The sequence below is a fragment of the Sorex fumeus genome, unplaced genomic scaffold (genome assembly GCF_029834395.1).
Source record: "Sorex fumeus unplaced genomic scaffold, SorFum_2.1 ptg000072l, whole genome shotgun sequence".
Taxonomy (NCBI): domain Eukaryota; kingdom Metazoa; phylum Chordata; class Mammalia; order Eulipotyphla; family Soricidae; genus Sorex; species Sorex fumeus.
In genome coordinates, this window is record NW_026606129.1 from 17330827 (window position 1) to 17357910 (window position 27084).

At 49.8% G+C, this 27084-nt stretch overlaps 2 protein-coding genes across 3 annotated transcripts in view; one reads left to right on the top strand and one right to left on the bottom strand.

Annotated features, from left to right (window-relative positions):
- CAPN7 (calpain 7) overlaps nt 1–4337 on the top strand; it is a 51141-nt gene extending 46804 nt beyond the window's left edge. For both annotated transcript variants that reach the window (XM_056129850.1, XM_056129851.1), the window contains 4 exons: nt 493–555; nt 994–1124; nt 2999–3091; nt 3178–4337. In XM_056129850.1, coding sequence (XP_055985825.1) covers nt 493–555; nt 994–1124; nt 2999–3091; nt 3178–3322 — 432 coding nt within the window. In that variant the 3' untranslated portion in view covers nt 3323–4337. The remainder of the gene's footprint in view (nt 1–492; nt 556–993; nt 1125–2998; nt 3092–3177) is intronic.
- A 1393-nt stretch (nt 4338–5730) lies between these two features.
- SH3BP5 (SH3 domain binding protein 5) overlaps nt 5731–27084 on the bottom strand; it is a 77629-nt gene continuing 56275 nt past the window's right edge. The window contains exons 4-9 of the mRNA XM_056129852.1: nt 14352–14516; nt 9528–9658; nt 9084–9126; nt 8290–8506; nt 6701–6961; nt 5731–6496 (exon numbers count right to left, since the gene is read on the bottom strand). Of these exons, the coding sequence (XP_055985827.1) occupies nt 6282–6496; nt 6701–6961; nt 8290–8506; nt 9084–9126; nt 9528–9658; nt 14352–14516 (1032 nt within the window). The 3' untranslated portion in view covers nt 5731–6281. The remainder of the gene's footprint in view (nt 6497–6700; nt 6962–8289; nt 8507–9083; nt 9127–9527; nt 9659–14351; nt 14517–27084) is intronic.

Consider the following 27084-nt stretch of genomic DNA (forward strand, 5'->3'; position numbering starts at 1 on the left):
GTTTAGTCTTCAGATTCATATTTTAATATACCATATTACTTCAGGGCTAAGTAAGTAATAAATTCAGTATTAGAGCCAGAAATAAAAATTCCTAGTACTTATATTGAGTTAAAAAAAATTGAATTTAGTAGAAAGGAACTGCTATTTTCCTGTGGCTGGGAGACCATTGTGGGTTTGTTGTGTATACATTTGTTTGCCAGAAATCAGTAAAGAAGCTCAATTCAGATAGATTTTTAGTAATGAAAAAGGACACTGGGGAGCTGCTTCTCTGCAGACTAAGGCCTGGAGAGGTGTTGGTTTCTCCTGAGCCCTGACAGTCAGCAGCAGAGGGGTCAGGACTAAATTCTGGTCCAGTACACGTGCCTTGCTACCATGTTGCTTACAGAAAGACTTGAATATGCCAGCTAGTGTTTTAATTTTCTGATAATACTCTTCTATGACTTCAGTATTTGTCTGAGAGTGAGCTCTATCCATATATTTTTTTTAACCTAGGTATATTCAGCATGCAGCTTTACTTTTTCTAAGATTCCTTCACCATATACCTTATCAAAACAGGTAAAAGAATTCATTACTCTGGGCATCTGAGACATCTTAGAATTCCCTTGTAGCTTTATCCTTTCATTCTTCACCTTTAACAACTTTGCAAAAAAATAAAAACATTCCGGGACTTAACAGAAAATGTCGAATAGCCTCTAGTCTGAGTTGGAATGACTTGGTCTTCAGTGGGCAATGTTAAGTGAATCTGGGGAAGAGATGGGGGAGGCTTTGTGGGGAAAGAACAGTGTGATGAAATGCTGGAAGATGGGGGAGCTCTGTGTCACGGAGCAGTCTGACCCTGTGGGTCCCTGAATTATCAGTGACAGACCAGAGAGAGGAGGAGGGCGACAGGAGAATTGCTTGACTTGGTTTTAAGTTGCAAAGGGGGTTTTATTTTTAAAGTTGAATTGAAGGATGTGAACGACTGTGAAATAAAAAACATTTTTGTTTTGTTAGATTAATGGAAAGTGGAGTGGTCATACTGCTGGAGGATGTGGAAATTACCAAGAGACCCACAAAAATAATCCCATCTACCAATTTCATGTAGAAAAGACTGGGCCATTATTGATCGAGCTAAGAGGACCAAGGTTTGTGATAAATAAATTTGTTCAGTCATTGTTTGGGGCAGGAAAGATGGCCAGAGGTAGAGGACTTTGATCTGCCTTAGTAGGCCCAAGTGAGCAAAATAAAAATCGTAGTGAAACTGGATTTAATGGAATAAAATAGACCTATGTATTTTATGAATGTGTAGGCACTTGACATATTAAAAAAGATGGTATTGCAGAGGACTTAAAATTGTCTCTCCATGAAAATAGAGGTGAAATCATTGTGTTCATGTCCCTGAAATGTAATTACACCCCTGTCTTATACCAAATCTAAAAACCAATTCTGCGACAATTACTAATAAAGTGAGGTAATTAAATAACCTCAAAGTAGGGAAAGAGAACTTAAGATACAAAAATCATATAAAAAGATCTGTGAATGATCTATATTAGTAAGAAAAATGCCTGGTTTTTAAAAAGTAGGAAAAAAAAAGAAAAAAATGATCCAGATGGTTACTATAAGAGCCACACATTTGAAGCCATCAAAATATTCCTTAGTGGCATTAACAATTATCTTTTTTTTTTTAAAAAAAGGCATGTAATTGAATATAAATTACAGCACGCTGTCTTTAAAGCAGTGCCAAGCAATAGAAATGACCCAGAGCAGACTGTGTGCTGCTTGATACTACATATGGGAACTGAAAACAGACAAAGCAACGGTGTATTGCATGAGGGTGCTCAGGTAGCCGTGAGTTTGTCTTTGAAGCACGACATACAAGCACTTGATTATCCAGGCTTAGTTCTGGGGAGATGGGAGTTATCAGAAAGACATTCTGGGAGCTCAGTGGGTTTTTTTTTTCCAATCTTGGTGGAAAGTCATCTGTTTGTTCACTTTGTTAAGTGGACATTGTTAAGCCATGTAAAATCGTTACCAGTTGAACAGGTAAAACAAGGTGTCTGTAACTGAGGCTTTGTAGTTGACCTATCAGCAGACTGGAAATGGAAAAACAGTGGCTATGTATTATTTTTCATCTTGGCCTATTTATGTCTTTTCCCCATTTCCCTCTGACTTAGTGTTTTGTTTTTTGGTTTTGTTTGTTTGAAATTTGCACGCAGTGCTCCGGGAGCCTGGCGGCTGCTGCAAACAACTGAGCCAACCAGCCGGGCCATCTCAGCTAGAGTCCAGGCCCGGGGAGCAGTGTGGGAGCTGGGATAAGCACAGGCTATAGGGTTCCAACACAGGGTCCCACACATGCCGAGTGCGCAGCTCTGACCACTGATCTCTCTGCCCACCCCAACATAGGGGTCCTCGATTTTAAGCGTGAGTAAGGACGGATAGAGATATTAACTCCACTCTTCCATTACAGTTTTTCCCTGAGCATCAGCTTTTTTCCACAGATGTGATTTCTGGTTTATTTGTTGTAACCAAGAAATTTCACCCCCAATATTAATTCTGCCTGTTTTCTTGTTTTATTTGATGCGAGGTAGAATTCAGCGATGTTTTGGTTGCCTTGTCACTGTCTAGCCCTTGCCTGAGTAATGTGGAATGAATTTCCCCCACATCTGAGTACTTCTGACTCCAGATTTTCAGCGGGACTTTCTCAGTCAGATGCCACTTTTTCTGCCTAATGCCCTGGCAGAAAAAGTATTTTGCCTTATAAATATAGTCTTCTCTTCTAAAGTCATTGCAATATAGCTTTGGCTTCAGTTTAAAAATACAAATGGCATTTTGTATCTTGAAGAGTAAAAATAGTGCCCATGTGCTGACAGTGCTGCTTCCTCCTCTTGAAGCTTTCGAAGCATAACATTGGTCTAGTAAGACATCTGCACCAGAGTATACTTTTTAAGTCACATTATCAGAGCCCAGAAGAGCAGCAGTGATTCCGGTTTTTTTTGTTGTTGTTGTTTTTTCCTGGTAGGCAATATAGTGTTGGCTTTGAGATTGTCACCATTTCTGTGGCGGGAGACCCCGGGCCCCATGGCTTTCAGAGGAAATCCAGCGGCGACTACAGGTAAAGTGGGTGGTTCCACTGCATCTCGTTCCTTCTTTCCTGTGGCATCTTCTGTAAACCTTGTTCTCCTTTTCCCCGGAATACAGGTGTGGGTTCTGTTACCTGGAATTAGAGACTATTCCTGCTGGAATCTACAATATCATTCCCAGTACGTTTTTGCCTAAACAAGAAGGGCCTTTTTTCTTGGACTTTAATAGTATTATTCCCATCAAGATGACGCAGCTTCAGTGATGGAGAAAGGTTAGCGGTGACCGGATTTTTATGCTCACCAAGCGTCAGCTCTTCAGCTGAGGGCTAAAATGAACGCAGCAAGAGAATTAGAGTGCTGAAAACTGACAGTGGGTGCCTGGTGCTCACATCAGGGTGTTTAGTGAGAATTGTACGCCGCTGGAGTGCCACTGACACATGGCTTTGTATATATGGAGCTGGTTTGGACTTAGGGGCCCCACTGTATAAAAAAGTTGGTGATTAAGGACTGGACTCAGTCAACACAGTTAGATGAACCTGCGAGAGGGACTGAGGCCCCCTTAGGAAAATGAAGAGCACAGACTCTGTCTGCAGCGAGCCGTAGGCTGGTGTAATAGTCCGAAGTAGATTGTCTGTCTGTCGGGCAGAAAGCATGTTGTCTGTTGAACCTGCTTGTATCATGATTCTTCTGTACATCTTGGGCAACCAATTACCAAATGAATCATTTTACCATAACACTTAACTGCATTACCTATGATTTTAAATGTTTATTGTTGTCCAGGTGCTTTGAAAGAATAAAGCTTTAAGAAATACTAATTTAGTATAAAGGTACTCAAGAATGAGAGCAGAAATTAACTGTCTCCCATCCATGTAAAGAAAATTAAGATATCTTCATTATTGCAATTTTTCTTCATTGGCTTAGTGAATGTAGTCATTTGCAGCATTAAAGACACCACAGTTTAGTCATTTTAATAGTTCTACAATTCTGTGTTTTTTAAAAAAATACGAATGAGAAATATATAGTAATTGGGGTTGTATTCAGAAAAAATTATCAAGCTATGACCAGTGTGCATCAGAACCCAACAGAGCAGAACGATGTTCCGGACTTTAGAGATCAGAAAATAAGTGGGAACTTTTCATCATCTCTACTTTATAATTACTAAATGTATTTTTAATTTCTACTACCGTTAATTGAAATAAAATGTTTATACTTTAATGGAAACTTCATCATTGAAACCAAGAAAAACTGGCTATTAAAGGACTTTCATCTTTTGTGTTCCGTTGGAAATGACTCATTTGCATGAAAATTTACACTTGAACAAAATTTTTTTTTGCATACCAGTAGGTTGTTGGTGAGATCTGAGATTTCACTTTGGTGCATATTAGTACTTGCAACTTTAGTGCATTAATGTTAAGTGTTCTAATTTCCTATAGCTTGTCAGAGAAAAATCTAAAAGCAAGAGGTTTTAGATTTTTGGTCAGTGAAAAAACTGAAATTATCTGAGAAGAAACTAAGCTTAATTCATGTCCTTAGAATTCTAATGACTGTCTACGAACAGTCACACACCGGATACTGACAGCGCCACAGAGGAAGTGCTGCAGCTGTTTTGAGTAAGGGAAGGATTCATTTCGGCTGGACCAAGATAGAAAGGTCTTGGCACATTAGAATCATCCGGGGAGCTTTTTAAAGTTCAGTACCCAAGATTACCCCCGATAATTTAAATCTGTAGGGAAAGGGAAGGATTTTTAAGCTTCCCAGGTGCAGCAGAGGTTGAAAACAGCTTCTCCAGCTTACGAGTAAACGGTCTTATCTTTATTTCTCTGAGACTCACTCTTTGGCTTCAGAAACAGCAAAAGTGGCATTTTAATTCAAATCTTGGTATCAGGGCCTGAAATGACTGGCATCCAACATTTTTAGTGACAGTGATAACAGCTGACTGACTACTGTGTTCCATATTCTTCCTCATGGCAAGAAGACTGCCTGAGAGATTCTGGTAACGTCAGGATTTGTCTGAAATCACAGAAAAGCCGGACATTTTCTTAAGCCATTTTTTATTACTCTCAAGGTATTAAGACAAGTACAAAATAACCATGTAATTAGAATACAGGTCTCGGTCGTTAAAAAAGGAGCATTACACTACAGAATGACGGAATTTTCAAATGACTTCCACGTACAGAATTGAACCAACCAACGACTTGGAAGGGAGGTTGCTTTTTTCCCTTTTAGAAATGCTAACCCCCACCCCCCCAAAAAGGAACAATACTGAGCTCTAAGTAGGTGTAACGTTGAAAACAGTAAGGAAAAGTAGCCTTAGCTCTACTATTAGCATAACAGACCCCCTGCTTCTGTTTAGCAGCCTCTGCCAACACATGCCTACTCCCTCTCCTAGCTTTAAGGTACAACTTTCTCTAAGAAATACTAGTGCAGCATAACCCTTAAATAATATCCTTTATTTAAAAAAAATAATAAATGACAACCTACAGAGAAATTAACGCCTTGTCAATCTAGCTAGAACAACAGCAACCATTCTCCACATGCACTTCTCTTAGATGAAGTCCCCTCGGCTAGCAGGATAGGGTTGATGCTACAGAACCTTCTCTCCCACCACCACAAATCCCCTTCTAGGTTAAGTGTCTGCCTTTGTCCCCCCTCCCCCCCGCCCCAGTTCCCCCACTGGCATTCATCGTTCCATCCCCCAAAGTGCAGTTCATGGAAACCTAGAAAAATTCCTTTAATGAGTATCCCAGCATACACTTTTTAGAAGCCCCTTGGACCATCAAGAGTATTTCATCTCGGTCCCTCGGGGTGTCACAGAAAGGAGCGCACCCCTCCGTATTTCCAGACGAGGTGAGGGCGGGCAGGAGAAGGGGAAGAGAGAAGCAAGCTGCCGGCTCCAGTTTGCCTCAGTTTCCCAGCCCCTTTTGCTGGCCCGGGTTCTTGGCGTTGGAACTAGTTATTGCTTCCATACCTCGTGGCAGGGGCTGAGGGCACGCAGGGCGTGGCCCCGGCCACAGCCTGCCTTGCAGCACCTCTGCTCGGGGAAAAGCTACCAGCCTACCCGGGAGAAAACTCCCCAGCCCTCCGAGGTCACCGCACGCCGTGGGGGGCAATCGAGAGAGGTCAGCGCTTACGATTTGGCATACGTTAAAATGATTATTGGCACAATGTTCTCACACAGTTTTGGCGTATAAACGGGCGGTACGCACTCGGGCCTCGGCGAGGTCAACCGATCTGCACTGCGTCTCTGTTGGCCGCGATGGCCTCTCTTCCCTTGGTGCACTGCAGGGACAGCTGCGTCATCCGCTTCTCCAAGGTCTGGCCCTCCGGGGACGCGCCGCCTTCGCTCTTGCCTCCATCGGTGCGGCTGCTGAGCCCCCGGTTGTTGTTGTTGTTGGCTTTGTCGCTCCTTTTATTCTCTGCCCCCTCTGCCCGGTCTCCTAGGAACACGTGAAGATGAGTGGAGTCAGCTCCCTGCGGGCCCGGCCTCACCCCTGTAACTGGCCCTTACCTGGCTTCTCCATAGAGGAGGAACCACTCCCATCCCTGCCGACACCCAGGAAATCCCCTCCTGAGCAAGGAGGAGATAGAGCAGCCGGAGACCCTCTAGCCACCCTTGCGGGGCCCTTGGGGCTTGCACGCACCTCGCTCGACCTCACACTCCGGAGATGAGGCCCCACTGCATTGGCTGCGGGGCCCCAGCACGGGGAACATCAGGCCGAACTCGGACAGGGACACGGGGCTGGGCAGGTCCAGGCTGCCCGGCCTGACCGCCGCAGGGAACTGCTCTGGTATCTCCGAGGGGCTCGTGGGTCCTGAGCTGAAGCTGGACACGGACTGGGTTTCCGAGTCATCTTCTGACAAGAAGTTGCTGCAGGCGTCATCCTCGAAAGCCTCGGAGGCCACTGGGGAGGAATGGTGGGCAGGGTGGAGATAGAAGTCTGGTCAGAAGGCCCGTGGGCAATGAGAGCCACCCGAGGCGTGACCACCCCCAGCGGGGCCAGACTGCCACAGCCTAGCCCTCTGAGGTATCTGTCCCCACAACGGCTTCCCAGCCCTGTCCTCAGAGCCAGTGTTGCCAGACACTGCCCAGCCATGGCCCTCACATGAGCCAAACCCAGCCGTTTTTCTCCAGCATGGCCCCCAGGCAGGGCCAAAAAATGGAACCGGAACAAAGGCAGACCCTGGGGCCCTGTTCTCCCCAAAGCTGAAGCTTCTAGATGGAATGCTGACTGGGACTCCTTTTCTTCGTCACATGATCCCCTGAGGGGCATGCATGGAGCCCACCTGAGTTCCACGTTCCTCTCCCTAGCGTGGGCAATTGGGAAAGAACCCAGAGGAGTTTCTCTACCTCACGGGAAAGGAAGAAGGGGCAAAGTTGTGAAGATAGTACCCAGAGGGGCGGGTTTGTCCTGTTTGCAGGGTTTTGGGGGCTTCTTGAATATTCTCACCCCACCCCCATACACACACACAACCCCTCACCCCTGTCAGCAATTCCCAGCCAACTGAGCCAGTGACCAGGAGTTTGCAAGACAACCTCCGGGGATGGAGAGAGTACAGCAGATTGGGTGGTCGCTTTGCCCTCAGTCAAGCAGGTTCAGTCACCGGCATCTCATATGTTTCCCCCGAGCACTGCCAAAGTGACTCCCACCATCAAGAATAATTCCTGAGTGCAGAGCCAAGAGTATACCCTGAGCATCACCAGATGTGGCCCAAAAAGCAAAAGCAAAACAGATTAAGTAACCTTTGAGCTGCTTCTGGTCCCCAGGGGGTGTTCCCGATTAGCCAAAAAGTTGCAGGAGAGAGGACTGCTATTTTCCCGGGGTGGGGTGTGCTGGGAAACGGTCCCAGGGTCAGACCCCAGCGAGAGGCGCCATTTACTGAGCACTGACTGTCTGGGTGCTGGGGGAACTGAGTCCTCGGGACCACTCTGCCAAGTAGATGATACTCTCATGCTCCAGCTCACGGTCAGGCCGGGATCTGAATCAAATCTAATTCCAAAGCCCTACTACCCTGAGATAACTTTGCTTCCAGGACTTCTCAGAACCAGGAATGTGAAAATGCATCACTTGCCTGAAGCCTTTAACCCTGGGTCCCTGGCTTCACAGGGACCACTGGACACGCCCCCCCACCTCCACCCCCAGCCAGTCTCGGGGATGCTCCCCTGTGGTGTCAAGGAAGCAGATGACATTGGCTCTGCCACTTCCCTGTGGGCACCCGGCCTCTGACTCACCAGAAACAGCATCCGGCTCAGGCTTGCCCACGGAGAGACCCTCCATGGCCAAGCTGCCCTCGGCGCCTACGCCACAGCCCCGAGGCCCCATGGCACTGGAGCGCCGGCGCTCATGGATCTCGTCTGAGATCATCTCCAGGTTCTTGAGGGCCGTCTTGTACTCGCCTTTCGCCAAGGCCAGCTTGGCCTGTAGCTCGTCCACGTTCTTCTTCAGTTGCTGGCCAGGAGAATGACAAGAGGTGGGTTCAGTGAGGGCCACCTCCATCCATCCTTCCTTACCCCCATCCAGGGCACAGACCCTGGGCTCGGCTGACAGGAAGCCACACCACACATGAGGGGGCCCTGGGCTATGCCTCTTACCCCGGGGAAGGCCTGGAGGAACACAGGTGGTCAGGGATAGAACCTGAGAGGTGGCTGAGCTCTCAGGCACCATGGCCTCGGCAGATCCTAGAGGCACCCTGAGGCGACTATTCCCCAGAAGATATAAAACCTGATGGTTTGTGAGCCACAAAATTCTGTGGTAAGGTCATGACGGGATAGACATAATGTAGCCTGTACACACACACACACACACACACACACACACACACACACTATTCCTTCTCTCTCTCTCTCTCTCTCTCTCTCTCTCTCTCTCTCTCTCTCTCTCTCTCTCTCTCTCTCCCTCTCTCCCTCTCTCTCTACTCCCCCCCCCCCAAAAAAAAAAAAAATAAAACACCTGGAAGCCAACTACTGAAAAACGGGGCTCTGGTGTCACCAGCCACAAAGCATGTAGTTCAGGGCCACACACATACCTCCAGCTGCACGTAGTACTTTGCCTTGAGTTCGAAATAAGGCCTGAAGGAGACAGGAAGGAAAAGCGTCAGAGCTGGGAAACTCCGTGGCTACAGTGAAGTCCAGGAGCATGGAAGGGAGGGAGGGAGCCGGACTGGCCCCTTCCTAGGGCTGAGTCAACACAAGACTCCAACGTGTCCAACTACAGGGCTGGGGGGAACTCAAGAGGGCAGTCAGAGCCCCGAGTGACTCTCATGTCCAAGGATGGGAAACCGGGGCCAGAAAGAAAGTGCAGTGGGTAGGGTGATTGCCATGCACGTGCTTTGCTCCCAGGTCAGTGACTGCTGGAGCACCCCCATCTCCTGCTCCCCTCTTCACCCCCTGCGTCTGGGGGTTCCTTAGGTCTTGGGACTCGGAGGGAGAAGAGGGGAAAGAACAGTAGAGAAGCAGGGAGCCAGACTCACTTGGATTTGTTGATGGCACGCTTGAGTTTCTTCTCCAGCTGCCGCATGCGGCCCATGGCCGCGTTATATCTGGCCGCCGTCTCCTTGTGTACCAGCTCGCTCCGTGTCTTGGTCTGCTCGGCCTCCATGACCTTCAAGCAACAGCAGAGGTCAGCATGGCCCAGCCTGGGCCTGCCCCTTTGACAAAGTGTGACTTATGTCATGGACAAAGATCCTTTGAGACATGAGTGAGCTAAGACTGAATGAACCTCCCTGTTGAATGCCATCACCTGCCCACCCCGTGAATCTAGTCCGGAAGAGTCAACTAGGAAGAAATCGCCAAGTGGGCAGTGACAAAAATTGGGAAAGAACATTGGGAAACAAACATCAGAAAGATGGGGCAGGTCAAGCCAGTGGCTGTCCCTTCTTGCTCAGGCTCCCACAGGTCACAGAGGGGCAGGAGAGGCCTGGCACGGAGGCCTGGGAGCATGAGCAAAACCAGGCAGGCCGAATCCACAGCAGCCAGGGGTCTCCACTGTCCTGTCGCTTCCCCAATCCAGAACCCAGAAGAGCCACACTCGACAGTGAAACAAGTCAAGGCACTCACAACAGATTCCAAGGATTCCGAAAAAGGAAATAAGCTGGAGACACATGTTCTGGAGGGAAACTCTGGTGGAATATTTTCATTAAGATGATGGATAAAAAATGAGTTTTAAAAAAGATGCAGTTGGACTGGAGCAATAGCACAGTGGGTAGGGCATTTGCCTTGCACGCAGCCGAACCGGATTCAATTCCCAGCATCCCATATGGTCCACTGAGCACCGCCAGGGGTAATTTCTGAGTGCAGAGCCAGGAGTAATCCCTGTGCATAGCCAAGTATGACCCAAAAAAAAAAAAAAGATGCAGTCGCCAGAGAGATAGTTTAGGGGTTAAGGTGCTTGTCCTGCACATTGTTCAGCCTGGCTCAATACCCTCAGTACTACATAGGGTCCCCAGAGCACCATGAGGGGTCACTCGTGAGCACAGGCCCAGCACCAGCCCCTGAGCACCGCCACATATGGTCCAGGCCCTACCAACCTGCCCCCTACACACACACACCAAAAAAAATCGATAATCAAGAGCCCTTGATGATCCTGAACAAGGCCGCTCACAGGCACATCCCAGAAATCTGGGCCACACTCCCGCCTTCTGTCACTGATGTGAGATTCAGGTTGCCCAGAGGAGAAATGAGGAAGGAAACAAACCACAGATCAGGTCCCATGGATGGCTCAGAATTTCTCTCCCAGCATTATGAACAGCAGTGTTTTAAATCAGCTGGTGGGGAGAAAGATGAAGTGGTGGATGGGGAGTTTTGTACTTAACCTGGGAATGGGAGGGGTCACGGTGCTATCTTCCCCACCAAGGCAACAGCCAAGTCAGTCTGGGGCAATGGTTTCATTTACTTCATGGCAAAGGAGGCACTAAGAATCCAGGAAAATGACAACAAGCCCTGAAATTATCATTTTTTAAAAAATGACGGGTTTCTATGGCTCCAAATGTCTTGGCACTATTTTTGCATCTTGTGAGCTGTAGGAAACACCATTTCCAAAACTTTATGGAATAAATAAACATTCCATGCTCATGGATTGGAATAAACACTGTCAAAGTGACCATCTTACCTAAACTACTACATAGACTTAATGCAATCCCCATCCACATTTAAGGACTTAGAATAACCAATAACCAAGTTTTATGGAATCATAAAAGGAGCCAAAGTCATACTGCAAAACAAGAAACTGGGAGGCATCTCATTACCTAACTTGAAACTACTATAAAGCTACAGTGATCAAAACAACATTGGAGTAATTATAAACTCTCTTACTAATGTGTCAGAATCAGAGATCCAAGAACAAATCCCCATATAGATGGTCAGCTAATTTGTGATGAATGAGCTGCAAATATGAAAGAGAGTAAAGATAGCCTCTTCGAGAAATGAAAAACTGGATAACCACGTGTAAAAACTAAAGATGGATCCATATTTCACACTTTATACAAAAGCCAGTTCAAAGTGGATCAAATGCCTTGAGATCAGACCAGAACCTATAAAACACTCTGAGGAAAATACAAGCAGAACACTCCAAGAATAGGGACCTCAAGGGGGTTTTCAATGATACGATGCTGTTGACAAAGGCAACAGAATCAAAACTAAGCAAAATGAAACTGCATCAAATTAAAGAAGCTTCTGCATGGCAAAGGAAGCATGGACTAAAACTAAAAGACAGTCAATTCAATGAGAAAAAATATTCACACTCAATGCATCGGATAGAGTTGATATCTTTATCACAAAGATGAACAAAATGAATCCAAAAACCCTACTGATGTAGGCGGGTGAACAGGAAAGGGCCCATGGCAGTGGAATTCCTAGGAAGTAATAAAAACCAACAGCCCCAGTGGTGCTGCAAAAAGCCCACCTTGCAGACAAAGGAACTAAGGTCTAAGGAGACTTTGACCTGGCTCCAAGAGACCCGGAGAAGGTTGGATCCCTTCCCAAAGAAGCTCCAGCAGGAACAAAGGCCAAGGAAAGGAATTTCAAAGAGGATCATTGAACACCCCCAATTATCCCCTTGGCAACTACCCTAGCAACGGATCCTTACCTAGCTAGAAGCTCCACGTGGGGAAGGTTGGGAAAAACCCTATAAAAGCTCCCTTGAACAAAGGAGGTGCGCACATTTGCTGCCCAAGCCCATGTGCTCCTTGTGCCCACGTGGCCAAGCACATGTGGGGCCTGAGCACATGTGTCACCCATATCTCCCCTTTTGACAGGTGTACTGAGGCTCTCTCTATACCTTTGGAGAAGCTCGTGTTCTCTCTTGAATGTGTTACTCTCACTTTTCTCTCCCTCCTCCTTCAAAACCTCCAGATAAAGTCTGTTTTTACTTCGCTGCTCGTCTCCCCCAGAAATTCTTTCCTATGGGAAGGACAACGGCCTGGAAGGCCTGGGTAAGGCCTAGCACTGACTTTCCTTTCCTGCAAAGAACAATTCCTCGCTCTGGCCTGAGTGCACGGCTCCCAGAGAGATTGGATGCTGAGGATTAACTGCCATGCCCAGAAGATCAAGCAGATGTCAGATGTGGTCTGATGGCCACTTGGTAGAGCTGGCAAGACTCTGGCCCGTGCTGTGCAGGGGCTCACCCAACAGACTGTATCAGTCCTGGTCTTCCCAGTCACCCCTGGCCAGGGTGGCAGAGGTGGATCAGGAGAAAGTGACCGTCTCCTCTCCACCTCACATAAGTCACCCATGGGGGCCCACTAACGTCACTGTCAAAAAATGAGAGGAAATGAACAGAGGCTTCTCAGAGGAAGACAGGCGATGGCCAGTAGGCACTTGGGAAAGTGCTCAGCATCCCTTATTATCAGAGAAATCCAAATCAAGACGACAAGAGGACATTATCAAAATATATAAAAAATATATTTAAAAAATGCTGAGAACTCTATGTTGGCAGGGAAGTGTGGTGAAAAGGGAGGTGAAAAAGTAGCCTGGTTCGATCTTTATGGAAAACAGTTTAGAGATTTCTCAGCACACTAAGAATTGCACAGCCTCATAACCCAGCAATTCCACCTCTGGCTGTCTACCCCCAAGACACAAAAACATTCATTGAAAACATAATACACATCATTATTCATTGCCACACTTAGCACAATAGCTAAGAGATGGAGTCAACCCACGTGTCCAATGACAGACATATGGACCATGCCGGTGTGGTTATATATATACACATAATGGAGCTTTCCAGAAGGGCAGAAGGCCCACACATCATGCCCTGCACATCCCTCCCAGGCCTCCCATGAGAACTCTGAACAAGGTTTCCCATGCTGTACCACCAGGGAGTCCTGGGGTGTCCCCCTCTCCTTGGCCTACACTCAACCCCAAATAGGGCCTGTGACCTGGAAGGAGAACAGCGGGGACAGGAAAAGAGACCTGTTCTGTATTCCTGGGTCTTTTTTAGCATCTGACCTGGATTCTCACTGGGGACCACACTGGCAGGTCTGCTAAGTTCCTGGAGGGAGTGTCTATTGCTCTTTTGCTATCTATCTAGCTGCTGCTGGGCATGTGTTGTCCACCCTCCTGACTGGGTTCTTCTGGTCCTGCAGGGGGCAAGAAGCCTCGAGGAGCAGGAAGAAGCCAAGGCAGGACCAAACCAGGGCTGGGGTTGCCAGGCACCCCTGGAAGGGGAAGCTGGAGGGAGAGGGGCTACTGGCAGGGACGCTGGTGTTTCTATTCCAACTTGGTTAAGCCCCTTCCCACTGCGGACGACCCACCAGCCTGCAGGAAGGAGAGGCTTCCAGAAAATTCAATTCACCTCCTGCGAAATCCAGGAGTCAGCTAGAGGCACCAAGTCCAGTGGAGCCAGCTGTGGGCCCAGTGCTTCTGGGCAGCAGTGGCCAGAGCATAGGACAGGGGGACTGGCCAAGAGCCAGTGAGAGCCATGGAGCAGGAGTGAGAGACCCCCACAGGGTCCTCACCCTGCTCCCCTGCTGGCTCTCCCAATCCCAGCCCAGCCCTGAAGTCCTTACCCCAGATTCTCATCTCTCCCAGTACCTAGGATCACCATGGGGAACCCCCACCCCAGCCCCAGGGTTCAGTGGGATGAGCCCGGGCAACGCGCCCATCTTGGCAAGTCCTGTTCTCTCCTCCCCCCCACCCAGCACCAGGCCTGCCTCCCTGCGTGGGCAGGAGCACAAAGTCCCCATCAGCCAGTTATGAAGGGCACCCCCACGCCCAGGCACACAGCCGCGATGGCCGTGCCCTATTCCCGCTGCCCCGGCCCCCCCCCACCCCACTTCCGGGGCCTGGGGGCTGCTCACTCTCTGGGTGGCATGGTTCAGCATCTCTTGCCAGGCCGAGTCGAACTGCCGCTTGTCATCCTCCAGCAGCCGCTGCTCAGCCAGCGAGATGGTCTCCTTGGCGGCCCGGAGCACCTCAGTGGCCCTCTGGAAGTCCTGCGTGGCTTTTTGCGCTTCCAGCTGAGCCTGGATGAGAAGGAACCCTTGTGAAGACTCAGAGAAGGCAGGGGCCCCCGGGTGGTCCCTCACGGATACCCCATTCTTGGAAGAGGCACCCGGGTCCTCGATGCCAACAGGAAGTTGATGGGCAGATGGGCGATTTCCCCTCGGGGAGCCCCGCGACCAGATGCACACTCAGAGTGGGCGGACGACCTCCTCTCGTGACAGGTGTGGAAAAACCCCCTTCATGGACACTCCAAGGGGTTCCCAGCACTGTCCCCGCCCAGACCCCTGGCCCAGCTCTCAGCGTGTGAACCTGAACCCGGTGGGGGCACACAGCCACCAGGAGGGTGTCCTTGGGGTGCAGAGTTGGAAGAACACAGAACAGGGTCCCCACACCTGGATCAGCGAGTCCCACCCCCCTCCTGGCTCACTGCTCGACAGGCCCCCAACTCCCAGCCTAGCTCCCACTCACCCACACAAGCCCTGAGGAAGGGCAGAGCTGTGACCCTGTCACCAGCCCCACATGCTACAGGGCAACAGAGTCGGGTGCCGAAGTCGACAGAGTGTGAATGACCCCGAATATTCGAGACTTGGCACCAAGAAAGAACGTTGGTGAGCTTGATAATTAATGACTTTGCCACTGATCTGTGCTTTGGATATCCAACGTGAACTGTTTAAAATCACCTTTACCAGTTTTTCACTCTGTCCCTGTGATGACAATGATAAGAGAGTTTACGATTACCCAGTGGGCCAGTATCCCAGCCGTGGGACAGCAGACAGGCTGCCCCCCATCCTGGGGCCCACAACAGCCACGAGCCCTCCTGAGTGGCCACTGTCCCTCAACCGAATTCCCTCCCTCCCCCAAGACCGCTGCTCCTCCCTTGCACATCAGTTACGTACTTCCCAGGAATACCCAACAGGGAGCTCACAGGGGTCTCAGGCGGAAGGGGACACGCCCGCACGCACACACCCCAGAGCCAGACTCACATGATCGAGAGGAAGGACTTTCCCTTGGCAACCACAGACTGCTGACACTTGGTAAATGCCAAGCATCGCTCAGGAAGCAGACTCAGACCTGCAGCCCACAGTCCCCAGGGCAAGAACGGCTCTGTGACCCCCTGGGGCACCAGCCCCCTCATTCAAGGAACTCCCTGTACCCCAACTGGTTGGGCACTGGCCACCAGATCAGGGGACTGAAACAGGCAGCGAGGGAGCGGTTCTGTAAAACAGCTGCCCATGACACCAAGTCCTGGGAAGGAGGGAAGTCACTGCCGGCAGGAGAAGTTCAGGAGGACTTCTCGGAAGAGGCTCAACAGATGTCAGGAGAGGGGAAGAAGGAAGAACTGGAGCTGACAGGGCTGGGAGGAAACATACCCTGTAGAAGACTCCACGGGAACTAAGGTCAACGCTTTAAGGGAAAAAAATCAGCAAAGCGGCCTCAAATGAAAATTTTCAGAGTGGCAAAGGACGTCCTGATCAGGGTGGCATGTCGCCCCCCCCCCTCCTCCGCAGGGTGTGCAGCATGGTGGGGACGGAGGGGCCACACTCCCAGGGTTTCCCAATAGACTGAGCAGGAACAGGACGACACGACGTGCTCTGTTACTTTTCCAATCCTGAGCCCACAGGCCCACCAGGCTCCCTGCAGTAATGTGGAGCTTGCATGGGAGACCCTCCATCCAACCAGAGGGGCTGAAGGAAAGCGTGGACAGCTGGTCCCTCAGAGATCCCCCCAAGCAAGACTGCTCAGAAGTTTCAAGCAACACTAGCCGGCAACAGATAGCCCCAGGATGTGAACTATGAGCATTCGACAATGTTTAAGGGGACATTCCTTTTCCCAGACAGCCCTGCTGAGCATGTCCACCTTTCCTTCCCTGGATAGTCATCTCGTGGGGCCCTTATGAAGTCAATGTGGACTTTCAGAGCAGGGTCTTGGGCCAAGTTCCTGAACTTCCTCTCCTGGATTCAGAAACATGTTCCCTGATCATTATCACAGATGCTACTAATAGGAGGATTCTACTTAAACTGAATCCACAGAACTCAGATTTGCATCCCAGATCCATCCACCCATCCATGCATCCATCCACCATGCATCCATCCACCATCCATCCATCCATCATCCATCCATTCACCATCCATCATCCATCCACCATCCATCCACCATCCACCCAACATCCATCCATCATCCATCCATCCACCTCCATCCATCATCCATCCATTATCCATCCATCCATCCACCATCCATCCATCCATCATCCATCCATTTGCTTATTCAAGGAAGTGCTGGGCATCTCTACATGTTGTCTATCTTCTTCCTCTTTCCTGAAAGAAGACCCTTGATGCCTTAGAAGAAACATGGCTACCAGTAAGAACTCATCTTCCCAGCCTCCATCATGGCAAGTACTCAAAGTGACTAAGCTCAAGCTGTATGTAGACAGATACTGAGTGAAACTCACAGTCAAGTTCCTTTGTCTTTCCATCTATAATAGTGATGCACCATTTTGGATCAGGAGGCAATGCTCTAAGGACGGAGAAATGGGAAGTTAGGTTCTTGCATTGAACTACCGACCTCCCAACTTTTTATAGAAAAAAAATTAAGCCTTGTGTTTTAGCCAATATTATTTGAGAACCGGGGGTGGGGGGGGTGGGGGTTATACCTAGCACAATATAAACTTAAATAACTAATATCTCTTCCTCTTCCAAAACTCGACTCTATTCTTCCAATTTGGTAGCAGGCCAGTATAGACAGATCCTGATTCTAAGCCGAGTCACCTTTGAAAAATCTCACCCAGTTAAAGCTCTGTGGGATGCAGTATCTTTACCCTTCTGCCCTACTCCCACCGTCTCATTTTACTAGTAAATTCTGGAAGCGTCCCTTAAGGCTCATCTTCATAAGGTATTTCAGAAGCCAACTGAGTCATCCCAGAGCCAGCCCGGTTTTCAAGTTCTCACCCACATGTGAAACCCCACAAAGCTTTCCCTTCAGACTCTGAGCCAGGACCGGGATCAGGGATGAGGAATTCCTTCCCAGCACAAGGCTCCACCCTCAGGCGGTGGCTCGCTTCAATCAGACCCGTGGAGGCTCTGGCACAGGGGGACCCAAGCAGAACCATTCATGAGGGGTTGGTGTACTTGCTCGCAGCCCAAGGAGATGGCCCAGGGGGAAGCTCAAATGTTTCCATGACTCCAGCGGCTTTCCTTGGGAACAGTTGCTCAATCAGGTGACCCATGAATGAACTGGCAGGTGACCTCCAGCAGCTGGCCAGGTTCTGCTGCGCAGCTCAGCGCTCGGAAACACCTGCATATCCCCCAGTACCACAGAGGATGGGCGCCACTGTCTGGGCTGCACTCGCCACCCTCTGACCCGGCTTCCCGTCCAGCCCATCAAGGGCCGCAGGAAGGAACAAAAGCATCCGGGCGTTTGCAGTGGTTACAAAGTTCGAGGTCAAGGAAGTTTACTGACCACTTGGAGCAAGCCCTTCCTGCCTTTTCCCAGGGAGGACCCAAGGAAACTAAGCAACTAGCTGGATGCCACACGGCTTGTCTTGTGGCCAGCTGGCCAGTGCCAGAGGCCCAGCACCTCTGACCCGCAGGGCTATTTCTGCCTTGCCAAGGCGGCCTGTACACTCAGGAATGTTGGCAAGGGTGAGAGGTGAGGGGCCAGCAGAGCACCATCGGGTGCTGAGGGAGAGTAGCCCATGCCCGGGGGCTGCTGTGTGCCCTCAGCTGGGTGGTCCTCGCACGGCCACTCTGCTCGAGAAGTGGCAACAGGATGGAGTGGGGGTGATGTGGCTGCTGGAGCTGCTCTCAGTCAGAGAAAGCACCCAGGGCACAAGGCTGCCCTCACACCCTCCACTCCCAAAGCCCCGAGTGTGGCCATAGGTACACTGGCTGGCACTCTGAGCTCAGGCCATGCCAGGACCCAGGACAAGATGCTCTGTGGGCTGGAGCCACAGAACAGGGCTTAGCGCGCCTGTTAACATGCAGCCACCCCGGGTTTGGTCTGCCCCACTGCATAAGGTGCCCTGAGCCCCACCAGGACTGATCCCTAAGCACTTCCGGAATACCCCTGGGTGTGGACCCCAACGAACAACCCTCCCCCCCCCCCAAAAAAAAGCTTTGAGCACCTCATGACCTCACAATGGCCCTTCCAAGTTCTGGCCACTAAATCAGCAGACCTGGACTGATGCTCAGGAACACCAAGGCAGGAAAAAAGGGTCACACCCCCAGCACACGGCCACCGGGAGTGCAGTCCAGACTCAGCTAACCCAGGACCGCCTTCCTGGAAATACCCACAGTCTGAGCCTAATCATGGCCACACTGTCCCCACAAACCAGAGTGTGGGGCGTGCAGGCTGCCCACACAGAAACCCTCCAAGGAGGACTCGGTTTCCTGCAGAGAGAAATCAGGGTTTGGGGAGGGCAGTAGGGAGGGACTGCAAGCACAGAGCTCATTCATGCATTCCAAGACCCCTCAACATCTTCCCATCCCATGCCTCCTTCCTCCCGTGCTCTTGGGAACAACTTGGGCTCCCACTGGCAGGGCCCAAAGAAAGGTGGTGGCCAGGAAGGTAGAGGTCAGTCTGAGCTTCTCATCCACGGAGATCCCCATTCAGACTCCCAGGTTACTTCCTTTCTCAGCACCTGCTACCATCAGACCCACACACACACACATACACACACACACACACACACACACTCTGGAGTGCACTCAGGAAGGAGCTGGCTCCATCCCCATAATGCATGGCTGAGGCGGCTTCAGGGAGACCTGGACATGGTCCAGGAAGAGGCGAGGGTCTCATCTTCTAAGAGGAAGGGAGAAGTGCCAGCAGGCAGGGCGACAGTCTCGGTCCCTACGCAGGGGTAGCCAAAGCGATGAACGCAGAGGCCTGGGCTTCACTCACCCATGAGGTCAGGGCACGGTCAGCGCCACACTGAGCAATGACCGGCGTCCAACCAGTCTTTGTCCTTCCTCTTGACTTTTCTTCTTTAAACACCCGGCGCCTGTGTGTCCTTGGCCTCTTCTGGCGAGTGTCGTGTAAGTGGCTGGAAAGAACTAAGTTCCCCAGCTCGTAAGGTCTGTCCCTGTCTGACCAGCTGAGGAAGATCAAAAGCTCAGAAAGCAGCTTAGCGCCCTGCTGGCCTGTGGGGTCGGGGGAGGGACTCGGATTGAACACACCCAGTCTTGGCTCTGTTCAGGTCCAAGTTGCCTGTCCATATGTTCTGGGTCACGTGAGGCACCAGCACTTGAGAAATGGAGTCTTTCCATTCTGGAAATTTCCCCATCCTTCCAGCCCCTCTTAGTGGTGTGGTCCAAGGATCACTGGAGCGTGGGCAGGTGAGTACTGAGATAAACACATTCGGGAGAAGAGAGGCACACCTGGAGGTGCTCAGGGATTACTCCTGGCTTTGCACTCAGGAATTACTCCACCATTACTTATGATGCTCTGGGACCATATGAGATGCTGAGGATCGAACCTGGGTCCGCCACATGCAAGACAAACACCCTCCCCATTGTACTATCTTTCCAGCCCCATGGGATATACACATTTTAATCAGCATTAGCCCAGAGTAGGTACATTGGCATTTGAAAGCATGCTCTAGTAGGTGTTCCATTAAATCAAGTTGGTTCCTGAATCATGTTTTTCATATCCAGAGCTCCTAATTATTTTTTTTTCTTACTGAGTCAAATTAGGGCTGGAGCGATAGCACAGCGGCAGGGCATTTGCCTTGCACGCAGTCAACATGGCCGACCCGAGTTTGATTCCTCTGCCCCTCTCGGAGAGCCCGGCAAGCTACTGAGAGTATCTCACCCGCACGGCAGAGCCTGGCAAGCTACCCGTGATGTATTCGTTATGCCAAACACAGTAACAACAAAGTCTCCAATGGAGATGTTACTGGGCCTGCTCGAGCAAATCGATGAACAACGGGAAGACAGTGACAGTGACAGAGTCAAATTATTCCCATTAAGATCAGCTCTCTACTCTTTCAAGTCAACAGATTGATCCAAGTGACCTGCTTCATCCAGATCAAATTTTACATCCTTGTGCCAAGGAGTCTGGTGTTATTTCTATCGAATTCAATTCCCCCACCACCATCACCACACATCTGATCAATGACAGATTCTTTCTGCAGCTCTGAAAATATATTAAACATACAGGATGTCTTCTTTTCACTCAGCTCATAATGTACGGTTTCAGTCATTATCAACTGGTGTTCAGCTATCCAGCGCATTAAGCAAAATAAGTTACAAATAAGGAAGCCCTGGTGTGTATCTATGAGAAAACTGCAGAGTCTGAAGAAGCGTCTGACTCTGTCAGCAGTCAGGCTCCAAAGCTCCTCAGAACATCATGGGTTCAAGGGATTCTAGGAACTTGAAAAGCAAATGTCAAAGTTCCTACTTTCTTCTGAGGTCAAAGATGAGCCGTTTCCAGCTATTATTGTCTAGCTGTCTCTTCTGTATCTTACCTACCCTCAGCCCCCTATACACTGGACAAGATCTAAGGGTTAAAAGTAGGAAATGGATATTCTTGATAACCTTTCAGTATCAATATTGCAAACTAATACCCAAAAGAAGGGAGGGAGAGGGGGGGAAGGTACTTGCCATAAGGCAGGCAGGGGTGGCGGGGGCGGTGATGGGAGGGAACCTGGGAACACTTGGTGCTGGGAAATGTACACTAGTGGAGAGATGGTTGTTGGAATACTGTATGACTGAAATTCAATCATGAACACCTTTTTAATGGTCGATCTCACAGTGATTCAATAAAAGTTTTTTTTAAGTATATAACTTTTATAAGTAATGACCAAAAAAAAGATGAGCCATTTAAAGAGCTGGACACACCCAGTCTTGGCTCTGTTCAGGTCCAAGTTGCCTGTCCATATGTTCTGGGTCACGTAAGGCACTGGCACTTGAGAGAGGTGGAGTCTTACCACTCTGAAAACTTCCCTATCCTTCGAGCCCCTTTTAGTGGTGTGGTCCAAGGATCACTGGAGCATGGGCAGGTGAGTAAAATGGTCCCATTTAAAGTCCAGGGGTGAAAGTGCTCACCTTGTATTCACCAGCCTCAGTTTGATCCCTGGCACCCCATAGGGTCCCCCAAGCAGCACCAAGAGTGACCCCTGAGCCAGGAGTAGCCCCTGAACCCCACCAGGTGTGACCCCCAAACCAAGAGAAAAGAATGATCTTTATCAGAGAAAAAGTTCAAAAATCAGAGACTGAAGAGAAAGTGCAGAGGGTAAGGGGTTTGCCTGGCAAGCACCCGACCTGGGTTTGATCCCCAGCTCAGGCCTGCCCAAGTTCTGGGGAACTTTCTGTGGTGCTGGAAGTGTCCCAGTTGGCCAAGTGTGCTGTGCCCCTTGGCCTGCTGTACCAGGAACAGGCTTCGGGCTGAAGGACCTCAACATCAACAATGATGGTAGATCGGACAGCAGTGCCAGGGAAACTGAGAAGGTCTGCAGAGTCGGCCGTTGCCTTTTCTGCGTGAGAGAAAGCTGGAAGAACTGCACCTCTTGATCTCCCAGCTTGGGTTCCCCAGAACCCACCTGGCCTTATTCTCGCTTCAACTCCAGCCAGTTCACTGTATTCTTTGAAAGCTGGAGATTAATTTGTTTGTTTGTTTTATTTTAGGGGTGCACCTGGCTCTGCTCAGAGCTTACTCCTGGCTCTGTGCTCAGGGGTCACTCCTGACAGTGCTCGGGGGACTCTATGTCCTCCTCCTGAACATGGAGTCAAGGAGGGAGGTGGAAGGTTCTGGGTGCCAGTGATAATCTCTAACCTGCACTTGGCAGACCAGCAGGGGCCTTCCTGCTCGGGGCTGTAAATAACCGCACAGGAAAAAAGAAAAAAAAAACCACCACAGAGGAAGTGGAGGGGACTCAGGGGCCTGTTTACAAAGGGGAGACCCAACCAACCAGTGGGGTATGGGACTCATCTTCGGCAGGACCCTCCACACTGCACAGGGCCACACTGCACAGGGCCACCATAAGACTATGGTGTCTTATAGTCGGTGGATGGGGACCAGGGGAGGCCGGGGAAATGCCCATTCAGGCAGAGATCCGCCATGGACATCTCTGGGGCTTGGCACAGCAAAGGCACACCCACCACACCAAGGGCATCCTGGTCCACTCAGGGTCCCCTGTCCCTCTGCCCAGCTGGGGAACCACGTGCCCCTGGCAGCATCCTCAGTCCTGCCCAGAGCTGCTGGCCCACATTCACCCCTGGCACCTCTAAGCCCAAACCAGCATGGCCAGGCTGTTCCTGAGGCCAGACCCCTTCACCCCCTCTCCACCCAGCCCCCACCTCTGTACCCTCCCTGGTAGCACTTCCTGGAAGCCCTACCAATCTGATCCTACCTGTTGCCACTCTACCCCAGGCAGAGGCAGGACACCACTCCCCTTAACAGCTTCCACTTGTTCAGGCTAACAAGAGGCTAGGGCTGAGGTCGGGGGTCGGGGGGTGGGGGGATGGTGCTGGGACAGGGACTGCAGCACAACCCAGGTCCAAACCCAAGTGACCCCGCAACACCCCCCAAAGCCTAGGCCAGGGATATCGAATCTCAGACTCTGGGTTCTAAGGACATGGCAGCAGCAGCTCAGAGCAACCACTTCCCTGTGAAGGAAAACACAATGAAACGTCACTCTCATGACAAACTGAGGGCTGGAGAGACCGTGCAGGGGTCAAGGCACTGGCCTTGATGCAACTAACCGTGCATCTAACCCTCATTTGATCCCCGGCACCACCTGGTTCTCTCGATCCAGTAGAGCTGGAAGAGAACAGGGCCAGAAATAGCCCCAGGGCACCAGCAGGCAGAAGCCCCAAATCCCAAGATGAAAAGAAAAAACAATTCAAGAGTCATATGGTTGGCTCTGGAAGAGTCTGGCACCCCAACTCTAGCCACATTCCACACAGCTTCTTTGGTGGACAACTGCTGTACCCCCACATGCCACGTGCCACAGACCCTGCCTCTAAATTCCTTGGTTGTTATACAGATTTAATGTGGTCCCTATCAGGATACCCATGACATTCTTCAAAGAAATAGACAAAACACTCCTGAAATTCATGTGGCACAATCAACTCCCATGAATAGCCAAAGCAATCCTTGGGAAAAGAAGAATGGAAGGTATCACCTTCCCCAACTTCAAGCTGCACTACAAAGCAGTAGTAATTAAAACAGCATGGTATTGGACTAGAAACTGTAGACCAATGGAACAGAGTTCAATATTCTGTCACACACTCTCAAATATATGACCACTTAATCTTTGATAAAGGAGCAAGAAATGTGAAGTGGAACAAGGAAAGCCTCTTCAACAAGTGGTGCTGGGAAAAATGGATAGCTACTTGCAAAAATATAAACTCTGACCTCTGTCTAATGCCAGGCACAAAAGTCAGATCAAAGTGGATTAAAGACTTCAATATCAGACCTGAGTTCATAAGGTACATGGAGGAACATGTAGGAAGAACCCTCCATGACATTGATGCTTATGGCATTTTTAAGGATGAAACAACACTGACCAAGCAAGTGGAAACAAACATAAAAAAATGGGACTACATTAAACTAAGAAGTTTCTGCACCTGAAAAGACCAAAATACAAAGAGAATCCACGGAATGGGAAAGAATATTTACCCAATGCCCATCTAATAAGGGGTTAATATCCAAAATATACAAGACACTAGTAGAATTGTACTACCTCCAACCCCATCAAAAAATGGGGGAAGAAATGAACAGAAGCTTCCTCAAAAAAGAAATACAAATGGCCAAAAGGCACATGAAAAAATGCTCTACATCACACTAATCATCAGGGAGATGCAAATCAAAACAACAATAAGATATCACCTCACACCAAAGAGACTGGCACACATCAAAACGAACAACCAGAGCTGGCGCAGATGTAGGGAGAAAGGGACTCTCTTTCATTGTCAGTGGGAATGCCGATCGACCCAGTCTTTTTGGAAAACAATATGGGCATTCCTTAAAAAACTAGAAACTGAGCTTCCATATAACCCAGCAATACCACTTCCTGGAATGTATCCGGAGGGTGCAAAAAAGCACGGTAGAAATGACATCTGCACCTGTATGTTCATTGCAGTACTGTTCACAATAGCCAGAATCTGGAAACAACCCGCGTGCCCGAGAACAGACAACTGGTAAAAGAAACTTTGATACATCTACACAATGAAATATTAGGCAGCTGTTAGAAAAGATGAAGTCATGAAATTTGCTTGTAAGTAGATGGTCATGGAGAGTATTGTGCTAAGTGAAATGAGTCGGAAAGAGGGGGACAGACATAGAATGACTGCATTCATTTGTGGAATATAAAATATCATAATATGAGACTAACACCCAAGTACAGTAGAGACAGGGCTAGAAAGACTGCCCCATGGATGGAAGCCTGCGTTATGAGCTGGGGGAGAAGGAAGCTGGAATAGAAAAGGGATCACTAAGTCAATGATGGTTGGAGGGATCACTGGGGATGGAAGATGTGTGCTGAAAGTAGATAAAGGACCAAGCATGATGGCCTCTCAGTATCTACTGCAAACCATAATGCCTATGAGTCGAAAGAGTAAGAGGGAAATTGTCTGCCATAGAGGCAGGGGGTGGGGTGGGTTGGGGGTCGTGGGAGGACTACTGAGGACACAGGTGGTGGAAGATGTACACTGGTGGAGAGATGGGTGTTCAATTATTGTATGACTGAGACTCAACCACGAAAGCTTTATAAGTGTAGCTCTTGGTGATAATAAATAAATAAATAAATAAATAAATAAATAAATTCCTTGGCCGAAAATCTGAAAAAAACCCGAGTGCCCGAGAACAGATGACTGGTTAAAGAAACTCTGGTACATCTATACAATGGAGTACTATGCAGCTGTTAGAAAAGATGAAGTCATGAAGTTTACATACAAGTGGTACTACATGGAAAATACCATGCTAAGTGAAATGAGTCAGAAAGAGAGAGGGACAGACATAGAAAGACTGCATTCATCTGGGAAACATAAAGTAACAAAATAGGAGACTAACACCCAAGAATAGCCAAGATCAGTACCAGGAGGTTCACTCCATGGCTTGGAGGCCAGCCGCATATGCTAGGGGAAAAGGCAGCTTAGATAGAGAAGGGAGCACCAAGTAAAGTGTGTTGGGAGAATCCTCCCAGGATGAGAGATGCATACTGAAAGTGGACTATAGACAGGACATGATTGCCTCTCAATGCCTCTTTTGCAAACCACAGCACCCAAAAGGAGAGAGAGAACAAAAGGGAATGCCCTGCCACAGGGATTGGGTGGGATGGGGGTTGGGGGGTGGGAGGGATGATTGGAGCATTGGAGGTAGGGAATGGGCACCAGTGGAGGGATGGGTACTCAATCATTGTATAACTGAAACCCAAGCACTAAAGTTTGTAAGGTCAACAACTGTACCACATGGAGTTTCACTAATAAAAAATTAAAAATAAATAAATAAATAAATTCCTTGGCTGGCTGCTGCCACAACGGGTCTCTCTGCCCAGCGGCTCTCCCCATGCCCTACAGGGCTGCCCCTTCCTCTCTGACAACTGGCCCACTGTCACCTCCTGGCAGCCTGGAACCCTCCAGCCCACCAAGAGAACAAATGCCATGCTTGCTCCAGCATCTTCAGGTCAGGAAGACGTGGGCTGGGGAGCCTCTGATACCTCCCTGGGACACAGTGGCCCAGCTGTCACTTGGTCCAACGGGGGTGGGGGTGGGGGTGGGGGGTGGGGAGGATTGACGCCATAGTGATGGTTGCTCTGGGCACAGGGTGCGGGGAACCCACGTGTCTCCACCAACACCCTGAAGAGTGCAAGCAACCATGGGTTTGCCACAAAGAGGCCGGGTGGGGGGCAGAGGGGTGGCAGGACATATAAGTGAGGTCAGTCCTGGGAACGGGGCACCCAGAAGCCCCGAGCCTGAGTATCGGGGAGCTTAGTGCCCTTCGCTATCCTCTTCCAGCCCACCAGCTCTGGCCTCCTCTACATGGAGACTGTAACTGGGGTGTGGCCATTTCCAGGATCTGTCCCCTACCTAGCAAGGTGTTCCTTCCACCCCTCTCCCCCTCCGAGCACCCACTAGAACCTAGATCCCTGTAAGCAGCTCTGCAACCACCAGGGCCTGGAAAACAACATGCTATCATGCCAACAAAGGAAACATTCCCTCGCCAGCACAGAGCTGCCATTGACCATCCAGGACAAGCAGGCTTCTGTGAGGAAGCACCCGGAGAATGGGGAACAACGGGGCACACAGTTCTGACACCCACAATGGCCAGGACTGTGTCCCATTGTCTAAAGGCCTTAAACAAGCCACAGAACAGACTTGAGGAGATACAGATACAAAGATCACAGCAGGGTGCACTTCCCAGAAAAGCAGGGGTGGTCTCCGGGGCCGTGCAAAGCGGACCACCCCCGACCCCCCCCCCCCCCCCCCCAGCCCTAGCTCTTCCAGTTCTCCTGTCCTGCTGACTGGGTTCACGTTCTCCCCTCCAGCAGGAAGTGCATGCGCTGGCTTCCCCAGGAGCCGCTTCCCTGGTTGCTGCTCTACCATGAGCCTCTCGCACGGTCTTCCTCTAACTGGGAAAGATGCGTGAGGGAAA